At 49.2% G+C, this 13,063-nt stretch overlaps 1 protein-coding gene across 1 annotated transcript in view; it reads right to left on the bottom strand.

Annotated features, from left to right (window-relative positions):
- The window catches only part of SCN8A (sodium voltage-gated channel alpha subunit 8), a 152,777-nt gene extending 148,155 nt beyond the window's left edge, over positions 1–4,622 (bottom strand). The window contains exon 1 of the mRNA XM_056120276.1: positions 4,300–4,622. Coding sequence (XP_055976251.1) covers positions 4,300–4,575 — 276 coding nt within the window. The 5' untranslated portion in view covers positions 4,576–4,622. The remainder of the gene's footprint in view (positions 1–4,299) is intronic.
- Positions 4,623–13,063: the final 8,441 nt, after the last annotated feature.

Raw genomic sequence — 13,063 nt, 5'->3', positions numbered from 1 at the left:
GAGAGAGAGTACAGTGCTTGCCTGGCACGTGGCTGCTCGGATTCAATCTCCAGCATCTCACACAGTCCCCAAGCACTGCCAGTAGTGATTGGTCTCGAGAAAGGCCTACTCAGTGCAGAGCCAGGGGCAACCCTTAAACATCTCCAGGTGTGGCTCCAAAATGGGGGAAAAAAATAAATAAAAAGGGCACAGGTTGCCCGGTCAATAACTTATTCTATGTTAAGCTTCAGACCTACTGTAGGAATCAGTTCCAGTGTAGGAGAAACAAGTGAAGACTCTTAAGTACGAGGCCACAGGGTTGGACTTAGGAGCAGCTACAGCTTCAAAGGTGATGCTGAAGGTCAGAGACACTGTCGATGCTGGGGATGGAGATCAGAGGATGGAGGACCAGGGAAACAAACTAGTTTCCACAGATAGAACAGGTGACGGGCATAAGCACGAATGCACTTATGAAAACATAAAAGCTATGTCGCACCTACTGTAAGAAAAGAAATTGAGCTCCAGGAAAGTCAAGTGATTCGGGCAAAGGTAAAATCTAAATGAAGGTTTTATGACTCTCCGGAGTATTTTTCTTGATCCCACCCTGCTGGTAGGCTAGAACAATGGGGGTGGGGCGGGGCGGGGGGGGGGGGGCAGGAGATAATCTTCCTTTAAGAAGAATCTGAAGAGGTTAAGTGAATTACCTCCAGTTATCAAAGAGAACCAGTTCTATTTTAGAAGAATCATTAGTGCAGCCTTTGAGAAACAAATAGTAGGGAATGTCCTCTTCAAGTCATTTCTTCTCTCAGGATTTTTTGATTTGTAGGTTAAATCCCAGTGTGCTTCCCTGTAGGGGAGATCTTGCTAATTTGGCCTCGAGAAAGGCCTACTTAGAACTATCAGTAATGCCAGTGGAAACCTGTGAGAAAACTCTAAGCATATTATTTTTAATCAGGTGAAAATCCCTTCACTTAAAACTACCATGAACACGTTTGAAATGTAGCATCTATGCTGCGGATGTTTGTTCGTTTAATCGCTGAGCTATGCTTTCACAAACTTTTCTACATTTATAGTTCAGACTTTTAAGCTGTCTTTCCACAAACCATTTGCCCTTATGGTGAGGTCAAAAGCCTTTCTATCATAAACAATCACCTGACCATGAAAATTCAGTCCACTCAGGGAGCAATTCAGATCAGGGTCAGGAATACAATTTCTTTGGGCCCCTCCCAAGCCAGGGCCACTGCTAGGAGGCTACCTCAGCCTTTTTACACCTGTTGATGGGCACCTGTCCTGAAAACCGGCCCACGGACTGGGCGTGTAGGCCGGCAGTTACACACCCAAGACCGACACCAGAGGTTTCCAACCTTCTCACACCTGCGGGCTGGCCCTAGTCTGTTGCTCAGTGGCCAAAGACCACAGTTCTATAGGGCGGGAGCCAGGGAAAAAGCACGCCAGGAAAATTGGGCTTGGACGATAAACAGCTCTACATTTTTATTGATTTGTTTATTTTTCACATTAAGTCGGGCTGGAGCGATAGCACAGCGGTAGGGCGTTTGCCTTGCACGCAGCCAACACGGCCGACCCAAGTTCAATTCCTCCGCCCTTCTCGGAGAGCCCGGCCAGCTACCGAGAGTATCTCGCCCGCATGGCAGAGCCTGGCAAGCTCCCCGTGACATATTCAATATGCCAACACAGTAACATGTCTCACAATGTTACGGGGTCCGCTCGAGCAAATCGATGAACAACAGGACAGTGACAGTGATGAAGTCAGGGCTAAGAAAAGGAAATTTAGGACAGGCAAGAGAGCTCTATAGGCCACGTGTATACACTGTATGCAGGAGAACCGGGTTGATTCCTGGCACCAGATGGTCCCTGAGAACTGCCAGGAGCAACCCCTAAGGAATAAGGTAGGAGTATAGCTGGTACATGGGTGAGGATCCGAAGTCAAAAAATGGGGTGGGGGTGGGGCACCAGTTTACAGACATAGGGACCTGGTGAAGGGTCACAGACACATTGGTAGTGGGTGAGGTGCAGGAATTTTTTGCACCAGTATTGTAAACAGTAACACAACCTAAATTTTATTAATATGTATAATACTATTATTTTACTAATAGGTATAATACGAATACGTATAACACTTTTCTCACGGCAGAGCCTGGCAACCTATTTGGCATATCGAATTTGGCATACTCGATATGCCCAAAGCAGTCACATGAACAGGTCTCATTCCCCTGACCCTGAAGAGCCTCCAATACAGCACCATTGGGAAGGATGAGTAAGGAGAGGCTGCTAAAATCTCAGGGCTGAGACGAATGGAGATGTTACTGGTGCCCGCTCGAGTAAATCGATGAATAAGGGGATGACAGTGATACAGTGATAATACTTTGCAGAAGGTATTTTCTGGAAAGTTCTATCAACTAGCCTACCTTATCTAAATAGGCACACGTTAAGATTCATGACTTGTATTTCTTTTTTACCTCCACTATGATCATGGCTGCAACAGGAGGAAACGCTCTCTAACCCGCACCCCCTCCTCACTCAGCGAAGATCAGGTTAGAAAGTTGCATTTCAGAGACATAAGTGAAAATGGGCAAATCCGTAACAATCTGTTGAAAACTACTTGGTCCCAGAACTTGATATTTAAACTTAGAAATTCCGCCCAACTTCTCAGGCTTGTTTGTTTGCGCACACACACACACACACACACACACACACACACACACACACACACGGAAAATAGAAAAGAAAAAGTTGGGGCCTGAGTGATAGGAAACAGACAAAAGGCAGTAAATAAATAAACAAACATATATATATATATACATATATATATATATTTTAAGCTATAACCAGCGGTTCTTAGAGAACCATATGTGATGCCAAAGATCAAACCTTGGGTAGGCTGTGTGCAAAGCAAGGGCCTTAACCCCAGTACTATCTCTCCAGCCCTGATTTATATTTTCAGATGAGAAAATTTAGACCCAGAAAAGCAAAATGACTTGCTTAAAGGCGATCACTGTCACTGTCACTGTCCTCCTGTTGTTCATCGATTTGCTCGAGCGGGCCCAGTAACGTCTCCATTGTGAGACTTCTTGTTACTGTGTTTGGCGTGTTGAATACTCTGGGTAGCTTACCAGGCTCTCCAAGAGGGGCGGAAGAATCGAACCCGGCTAGGCCAGACTGGCTGCTCGCAAGGCAAATGCCCTACCGCTGTGCTATCACTCCAATAAAAATATGAATGACAAAATGTGGTAAATGATGGTAGTGAACACTTCTTACTCCCAGTATATTGTTACTTATGAATAATTTTTGGCCACTGGCCCACAGATACACAGTTCTGCAAAAGAGCTAGTACTGCTGAATTAATGGTGTTTCAATCACTTGTCTTCCATAAATTCTTTTTGGATTCTGGGTCACACCAAGGAGGAATCGCTCCTGGTGGGAGCTCGGGGAACCACAAAGGATACCAGGGCCTGCCAAGTGCAAGGTCCTACCTGCTGTACTGTCACTCGGGCCCCAACTTTTTCTTTTCTATTTTCCTTTTTTTTCCTTTTTGGCTTTTTTTTTGGCCACTCTGGGTGGTGTGGTGTTCGGGGTTTACTCCTGGCTCTGCACTCAGGAATCACTTCTGTGCTCAGGGGTGCTGGAGATTGGATCTGGGCTGGTCACACACAAGACAAATGCCCTACCCTCTTTACCATTACTCCGACCCCTTGTGTGATCCTTGATCCCAAAACTTGTGTCCCTATAAAGGGAAGCAGGATCGGAGGATTAACTGGTTCAATAGTAGGCTCGCTTGATATTCTAATGTAATGTCATTTTCATTTTTGTTTTTATAGAAGCCACACCAGTGGTATCTGGGACAGCTGGGGCACTCTTGGCAGTACTTGGGAGACTTCCTGGCAGTATGGAACCCTAAATTTGTATGCACTCTACCACTTGAGTCACATCCCCGGCCTCTTATTTTTATTTTTAAAGTTAGGGCATGTGAGAGAGGGCATGTGTCTAGATGAGAGCGCGTCTACGGGGCGGTACCCTCTTTGACCACAGCATCTTTCCTGGAGTCTACCTGTTTCATCCCACCCATATGTTCCCTTTCCGAGCTGGCTGAGAGCCAAACTCGGAAGTCCTATGCACGGGGTTGGAAAGTTGTCAAGACACACGATGACCCTTGGCAGCAACTCAAGAGCACAGTGATCCCCCATACACCAGACCCGAGACAGAGTGCACGACTGAGCCCAACTTGGGCCAAGAGACAACGGTTCTTTCGCCCCCAGCTCCTCAACGGCTCTCTCGACGCCGCCTCGTCCGCCTCCAACTCACTTTCTGCGTCAAATAGTACGGGTCAAAGTCCTCCAGGGGAACCGCAACCAGGCCTTGTGGGATGTCCCCGTAGATGAAAGGCAAACTCTTCCCTGCCTCCAAGTCACTGTTCGGCTTGGGCTTGCTGTCCTCATCGTCTTCGCGATGGCTGCCGTCGGCCTTCGGGGGCTTCTTGATCTTGCTCTCAGCGATGCGCCTCTCGATGTTGGCCAGTGACTCGGGGGTGAAAGGCTTGAAACTATCAGGGCCTGGCGGTGCGAGCAGCCGCGCTGCCATCTTCTCATCCTGCAGCAGCTTCGTTAGTGATGCTGCGGCCGGGACAGGTCAGCTTTGGGAGAAAGAGGGACACGGCGTTAATCGATCGCTGCCCGGAAAGAGGCCAGACCAGACCAGCTCGCTCTCCACCCAGCCGCGGCCTTTGCAACAGTTTCCCCCACCGTGCGGCTCCTTTTCATGTCAGTGGATCTGTGAGGAGAATGGACTCAGTGATGCTCAGGAGCAAAGGACCCCTCCCGGGAGGGCACGAGGTGGCAGTCGCCCTTTCTCACTTACCTGGCTGAACTCGCTGCTGGCAAACCACCACACACACACACACACACACACACACACACACACACACACACACACACACATCACGGCCCCAGAGAACCTCATTCTACACGGAGAAGAAGTATTGAACATTGCCCAGGAGCCTAGGTTAACTTTGGACTCAACACACTCCAGTAAGCTGCCGCCTTTCCCGGAAACTTCCTTCCCAAGGAAACGGTCATCCTTCGAGGACAACACAAGGACAAACTGCCACACTTTACATTTTAGAGAGACAAAACTCTTCCAAACTCTGGAGGTACCACACGTACGTCAAACAGCTTCCATCTGCTTGGGCTTTCCATTTCAAGCTGGTTTCCAATCACATCCTGTTGCAAAAACCCCTCCCACGCAGAAAAGACCCGACGTGTTCTCTCTGATGGCCAAACTCCTTCCAGGTCACAGGCAAGGCACCTTCCTCTCCGCAGAGGGCAGACTGTGCTCGAATGGCTCCCCCTTGGCGACAGGGAGCCTTGTGGGAGGGGGGTCTGAGGGCGCCTGCTCTGAGGACTGCCCAGAGAGGGGTTCAGCCCAGGAACCGACGGAGCAGGGAGGACAGATTCCCAAGCCAGAGTCCCTTCTCCAAGGGAAATACAAAGCCATGCCACAGTGGAGCCTGTGATTCGGAAGCATGGAAAGCCCCCATCTAACAGCCCTGGGTTGTTTAAATACACCCTGGAAAAAGGAGGGATCGCTACTGCAAAGAATAAGCTGGTCGGGGCTGAGTGTCTGTGAGTACAAGGGTAGGGTGTGCGCCTTGCATGCCTCCAACCCGGGTTCGATCCCCGGCACCCCCTGTGGTCTCCTGAGCCCGCCAGGAGTGGAACCTGAGTGCAGGGCGAGGAGTAAGCCCTGAGCATCACTAGGTGTGGCCCAAACCACCCTCCACCCCCACCCCCACCCCAAAAAAAGAGATCAGGGCACTGCCACGCCAGGACCCCAGCAGTGTGCTTCAACAGGAAAGGCAGCGTGGCCAGCACTGCTGGGGCTCTTCTCCCGTTCATTCTTCTGGATCCACCCAGATAATCTGAGAATTTAAGACTGAAGACTAGTTTCCCTCCTAGTTAGCTAGTCCTCAGGGTCCACTTCAAGGCAAGTATCCATAAACCCGAGGCTTCTCCAGAGAACCGCGGTCGAGTTGACGCTAATTTGGGAGAGAAATCCCTGGGGCTCTCCTCTCAAGTACACAGCTGAGCCCCCCAGATCCCGTTTCCCCGGGGGGTGGGGGCGGCGAGGTCCAGAGAGGCCTGAACCCAAGTGTGCGTGCCCCAAGCCTCTGGCTTCATGCTGTGTCAGAGAAACTGTTCCACGGAGAATGGGGGCAAAGCCTTTTCATACACGAAATCTAAAGCTTCAAGAGCTGCGAGGGAATTCATACATCCAGTCTACTTCATCTCATGCAGGGGGAAACTGGGGGCCGAAGAGACTGGGCAGCTTGCCAAACATCATGGTGTCGGAGTAAAAATCACAAGCAGAGAGCCTGGACTCCCCAGCTCATACGTTAACGAGTTATCGACTGCCTCATCTTTTTGTCCGACCCTAACTCGCACTCCAGCCCCCAAAAGAAGATCTGGCTCATGAAAAAAAGCAGAGGCAAACATCAATGACTTTTCTGATCTCGGGCCATCCACGGGGCTTCCCCCTACCTGGAATCCCCCTCCCTTCCTGTCTTTCTTCCTGTTTACCTCTGAACTGTCTTCAGTAAATCAGCCCTCTTCAGCGAGCCATTCCAGCAAACCCAGCCTTTACCAGTTCCTCTCCTGGGGAACAGAACTGCTTTATCATGGTCTCAGGGAATGTCTTACATACTTCCTGCCTTTCAGAGCTCATGTCACTCCCAGAGCAGCATCTGGGGCATTGTGGGAAAATTAGTTTCTTCATTTAACAGATGAGAAAACAGGTACAGAGAACTGACGCAGCTAGTTACAGACCTAGAAAATAACATGGTCAGTATTCAAAACACTTTAGTGACACTTCGGAATAAAGGGAAACTACTGCTATATATATATATATATATATATATATATATATATATCACGACCATCCTGTTGTTCGTCGATTGCCTCGAGCAGGCACCAGTAACGTCTCCTTCGTCCTAGCCCTGAGATTTTAGAAAGTGCCACATTCAAGGCTCTTTCAGGGTTAGGAGAATGAGACCCATCATTGTTACTGGTATTTGGCATATTGGGTATGCCACGGGGAGTTTGCCAGACTCTGCCGTGTGGGTAGGTTACATTCGGTAGCCTGCCAGGGTGTCCAAAGAAAGAATGAGTTAATAAGATGTCGCGCGGCCACATTCTGGGAGCTGGGTTTTATAGTCTCTGGGTCTTGGCCGTTAATGGGATTATACGGCGCCGGGGGAGCAGTTGGTGAGTGTGAGCCCTGCCTATTTGAAGATGGTGGATCTGGGTGCAGGATGCTCAGCCTCGATCCAAGCAGGGTTGGAGATCTATATGTTCATTGTATATGTTTATATTCAAATATTTTTAAAATACATTTATTCAATGGAATACTACTCAGCTATATGGAAAGATGAAATCATTCTATTCTCCTGCTACCTGGATGCGACCTGGAGAGTATCGTACTGAGTGAAGTCAGCCCTTAGAGGGACAGACACGGGACGATCTCTCATATGCTCATATAAAGAAACATAGTAGGGAAATCACAAACTCCCCAAGGCAGCAGAAACTGAGAACTGGTCAGTGGGAGGAAGAGGGGTGGGGGTGGGACAATGGGACAACGGGAGAGAAGCAGGTACTCTGGTGCTGGAATTATTTCTGAAAGAAGTCATGCTGCTTAAAATAGCACTGTACTATAGCACTATCCTCCCGTTGTTCATCCATTTGCTCGAGCGGGACCAGTAACGTCTCCATCGTGAGACTTGTTGTTACTGTGTTTGGCATATCGAATACGTCACGGGGAGCTTGCCAGGCTTTGCCGCGCGGGCAAGATACTCTCGGTAGCTTGCCGTGCTCTCCGAGAGGGGTGGAGGAATCGAACCCGGGTCGGCCTGGTTGGCCGTGTGCAAGGCAAATGCCCTATCCACTGTGCTATCGCTCCAGTCTGCCTAAAATAAGAGAGTTTAAAAATTTAAAAATGAACCAAAGCATTCAAGCTCCACTTGTCTGGACAGGGAATCCTTGCTGAGCTGTGCTGTGCCGGGATGGCCCAACTGGTGCTTTGGCTCTGTATCATTTTCACTGAGTGCAGAACCATCATCTAGAACCCACAGAGAGTCCTGAGCATCTCGGACTCCTTGGTTCTCACAGCCACATTCATTCTCAACCCAGGTCACCCTCAGTTCCTGCTCAGGGGATAAAGATCAGCACAAAAGTCAGTGAAGATGCTGTTGAGTCCTCGTGATCTGAGGGTTCCAGGCAGAGAAAGCCACCCACAGCTGAACACGTGACCCCCCCACCTCTGAGTCTAGACCCCACTTCTCTTGTCTTCTTCAAAACTATGTCCCCCTTCCTCAAAAGACTAGAAACTGAATTTCCATACAACCCAGCAATATCACTCCTGGCAATATTCACTAATGGCCCAAACACGCAATGCAGAAAAGCCATTTGTATTCCTATGTTCACTGGCTATTCACAATAATCAGAATCTGGAAACAACCCAAGTGCCTGAGAACAGATGAGTGGATAAAGAAACTATGGTACATCTACACAATGGAATACTACACGGCTGTCAGGAAAAACGGAGCCATGAAATGTGCTTGTACATGGATGAACATGGAGAGTAATCAGAGGGAGAACGACAGCATGACTGCACTCATTTGCAGAATCACGGTCACGGTCACGGTCCTCCCGTTGTTCATCGATTTGCTCAAGTGGGCCCAGTAACATCTCCATTGGAGACTTTGTTGTTACTGTGTTTGGCATACGAATACGTCACAGGTAGCTTGCCAGGCTCTCCGAGAGGGGCGGAGGAATCGAACTCGGGTTGGCCATGTGGGCTGCGTGCAAGGCAAACGCCCTACCTCTGTGCTAAATATATATTAAAAAATGGCATGTGAATAATACCCGAAGACAGTAGAAATAAGGGCCAGGAGGACTGGTCCATGGTAGGAAGTTTGCCACATAGGGGGAGGTGAAGTACAGTTAGGACAGAGAAGAGACTACTATGACAACGGTAGTTGGAAATGATCACTCTGGACACAAAGTGAGTCCTGAAAGGCTTTACCGCATGATAGGCATCAAGTCCTTTAAGTAACAGTATGCAAACCACTGTGCTTAAAAGGAAAGTGTGTGTGTGTGTGTGTGTGTGTGTGTGTGTGAGAGAGAGAGAGAGAGAGAGAGAGAGAGAGAGAGAGAGAGAGAGAGAGAGAGAAAGAGAGGAAAACGGGACATTAGTGGCAGAAGATGTGCTCTGGTGAAGGGTTGGGTATTGGAATACTGCTGAAACCCAATCATGAACTCTGTCACGATGATTCAAAGACTACGTCCCTCAATACCCTTGCTTCTGCTGAATCCACACATTTCCTCCCTATTTCTTGTGCTTCTTCCACTACCCAGCCGTTGCCACACTCCAGGACGCTTTCCGGACCCGCACGGCAGCTCCGGCCGAGACCCACGCACAACTGAAGACCCACAGAACAAGATAAGCGGAACTCTCTGAGACCTTGGACTCCAGGCTCGGCGGACCCAGGGACAGAGCTTCTCTGCTTGCTCCCACCACCACAGGTGACAAAGGGATTCTAATCAGGAGCCCCACCCTACCCTGCCCTGTCTGCTTCCATCAACCACCCAGGGATCGAATTGTGCACAGGAGACCCACCCTACCCAGATAAATACCCCACTGGCAGACTTCCACTCTCGACACTACTTCCACTACCCAGCCGTTGCCACACTCCAGGACGCTTTCCGGACCCGCGTGGCCGCAAGCGGCCGCGCGACACATCATAAGACACTAAACACCCATCTTCTGGAATTGTCATACCATATTTGATAGGGTTCAAATATGGTAACACCTACAAGGGTGATTAGAGGTCACCCCAAAAGCCTCTATCCCTCTCGGAAAGACTGGCAAGCTACCGAGAGTATTCCGCCCGCACGGAAGAGCCTGGCAAGCTATCCGCTGTGTATTCGATATGCCAAAACCAGTAACTACAACTGGTCTCATTCACCTGACCCTGAAGGCTTCACCGACATGGCAGCACTGAGAAGGATGAGAAAGGAGAGGCCGACAAAATCTCAAGGCCGACCTAGGCTGCCACAACGAAGGAAGACAAAAATGATCGTCTGTACTTTCAATGCACGTACGCTAGCATCAGATGCATCCATCGAGGACCTGATGGTACAAGCGCGAATGATCAAGTACGACATCATTGGTCTGACCGAGACAAGAAGGCACGAATTTCACCATGCCATTTTCGACACTGGAGAAGAATTGTTCCTCGGAACATGCAATAAAAGAGGTGTTGGAGGCGTCGGTGTCCTTGTCAACACAAACTTGGCCAAGAGCATTGATTCATTCGAATGCCTAACAACCCGAATCGGACGTTTACATTTGAATAGATGTGGCTCACTGCCTGCAGTTTCTATCTTCGTTGTCTACGCACCAACACCTCATTATGATGAAAGAGAAATCGAGAAGTTCTACATGGAGCTAGAGAAGTTCTATAAAGAAGACCACACCTTCTACAAGATCATTGTGGGTGATTTTAATGCCAAGATAGGACCGAGAAGATCAGCTGAAGAACTTCACATCAGGACCCATGGCCTAGAATGGAACGAACAGGGTGAGAGACTGTCAGAGTTCATCATGTCGACCAAGACCATCCATGGTAACTCACAGTTCCAGAAGGCAGAATCTAAACGATGGACATGGGAGTCTCCCGGTGGATGATTCCACAACGAAATAGACCACATCATATTCAATCGACGGTTTTGCCTGACTGATGTCGTTGTTGTCCCAAAATTTCGAACGGGATCGGACCACCGTCTCCTTCGTGCAAAATTCTACTTCACAGAGCGGGGAGAAAGGGCTGCAAAGTTCAAAAAGAGAACTCCCAGAATGACCACCAACTGGGAACTCTTTGGTACTATTGCGGCAACATGGGAGGATGCCATTGTTGACAACATTGACGAGGAATACGATTGACTGGTTCAGCACCTCCATGAATGTGCGAGGAACGCCAAGAGAGAGATAGCCACAAAAAGTCGCCTATCTTCGAAAACTCTTGAGCTAATTCGCCAGCGTGGTTTGGCGCATGCCTCAGGCAACCGCAAGCTAACGTCCGAGCTTGCAAAGCAGTGCAGAGATGCGATCAAGGAAGACCTCAAAGAGAGAAGAGCAGAAGTACTGGTAGATGCGGCAGAAGCCGGGAAAAGTATTCGTAAGGCCCGCCTGTCCTTCGCCAACTATAAGACCAAGATGACTGCCCTCCGACGTCCTGATGGATCCATCACATCCTCCAGAACGGCAATGGAGAAGATTATCCATGACTTCTACTCAAATCTCTTCGATAGCCATGTCCACTTGCCAACATACCAAATTCCACAGGATGGGTATGTTGTTCCCAACGTTCTCCCCTCCGAAATCCGACACGCCATTTCGTTGGTAAAGAAACAAACAGCACCCGGCCCAGACAAGGTCAGACCTGAACACCTGAAGAACCTGCCGTCAGTACTCATCAATACACTGGCTCGGCTCTTCACTCGCTACCTGTCTGAATGCAAGGTTCCGTCCCAATGGAAAACCAGCAGGACCGTACTACTGTTCAAGAAGGGAGACATCCATGACATTGGCAACTATCGCCCGATCTGCCTATTGTCTGTCATCTACAAGTTGTTCACTCGAGTCATCCTGAATAGGATTAGCAGAACATTAGATGAAGGACAACCATGCGAGCAAGCAGGGTTCCGCAAAGGATTCAGCACCATCGACCATATCCACACGATAACCATGCTCATTGAGGTTTCTCGGGAGTTCAAGATGCCGCTCTGCTTAACGTTCATTGATTTAAAGAAGGCCTTTGATTCTGTTGAGACGGAAGCGGTCATTGAAGCCCTAGCCAATCAGGGCATTCAAGCCCAATACATCAGGATCCTCCGTGAGCTGTATTGCGGATTCACTACCAGGATCTCACCATTCTACAAAGAAGTGATCGTTGATGTCAAGAGAGGGGTGCGGCAGGGTGATACCATTTCACCGAAACTCTTCAGTGCCACCCTCGAGAACATCATGCGACGACTGGAATGGGAAGGAATGGGAGTGAAGATAGATGGTCGGCAACTACACCACCTCCGCTTTGCTGATGACATTGTTTTAATAACACCAAACATCAGCCAAGCGGCACAAATGCTGGCCGACTTTGACCGTGAGTGTGGAAAGGTAGGACTACAGCTGAATCTTACGAAGACAATGTTTATGAGAAACAGCCTTGTTCCTGACGCCCCATTCGCTCTCAATGGAACGACCATCTCCGAATGCAACAGCTATGTCTACCTAGGTCGAGAGGTCAACATGACAAATGACCTGGCACCCGAGCTGCGCAGGAGGAAGAGAGCGGCTTGGAACGCCTTCAAGAACGTCGAAGAAATAGCTAAGAGGACGAAGAACCTCCGGCTCCGGGCACATCTCTTTGATTCCACTGTTCTTCCTGCATTAACATATGCCTCAGAGACCTGGGCCCTACGCAAACAAGAGGAGAACGCTATTCAGGTCTCCCAAAGAAGAATAGAAAGAGCTATGCTTGGAATATCACGTTTCACTCAAATGAGAGAACGAATCCGGAGTTCTGACATCCGTCGACGATCAAGGATCAGGGACGCTGTCTCATTTGCCAAGGTGTCGAAAATCAGATGGGCTGGTCACGTAATGAGATTCAAAGACGACCGTTGGACTAGAGCTGTTACTGATTGGATTCCACGGGATGTCAAAAGACCGTGTGGCCGCCCACCTACCAGATGGTCAAACTTCTTCGTCAAGATCATGAACAATCGGTTTGAGGCCCTTCATGTTCCCGGAGCGAACAGATGCCATTGGGCTACAGTAGCACGCGACAGGGACAAATGGAGACGTTACTGGCGCCCGCTCGAGCAAATCGACGACTAACGGGAAGTTAAGTGATTAAGTGATTCTTGTGCTTGTTCTTTTGAGGGGCCACATCCGGTGGTGCTCGGGGCTTACTCTTGGCTCTGTGCTCGGGCATCACTCCTGGTAGGGATCAGGG

Source organism: Sorex fumeus, unplaced genomic scaffold (genome assembly GCF_029834395.1).
Source record: "Sorex fumeus unplaced genomic scaffold, SorFum_2.1 ptg000042l, whole genome shotgun sequence".
Taxonomy (NCBI): domain Eukaryota; kingdom Metazoa; phylum Chordata; class Mammalia; order Eulipotyphla; family Soricidae; genus Sorex; species Sorex fumeus.
The sequence above is the reverse complement of the archived record's forward strand: the minus strand, read 5'-3'. Positions and strand labels throughout refer to the sequence as shown.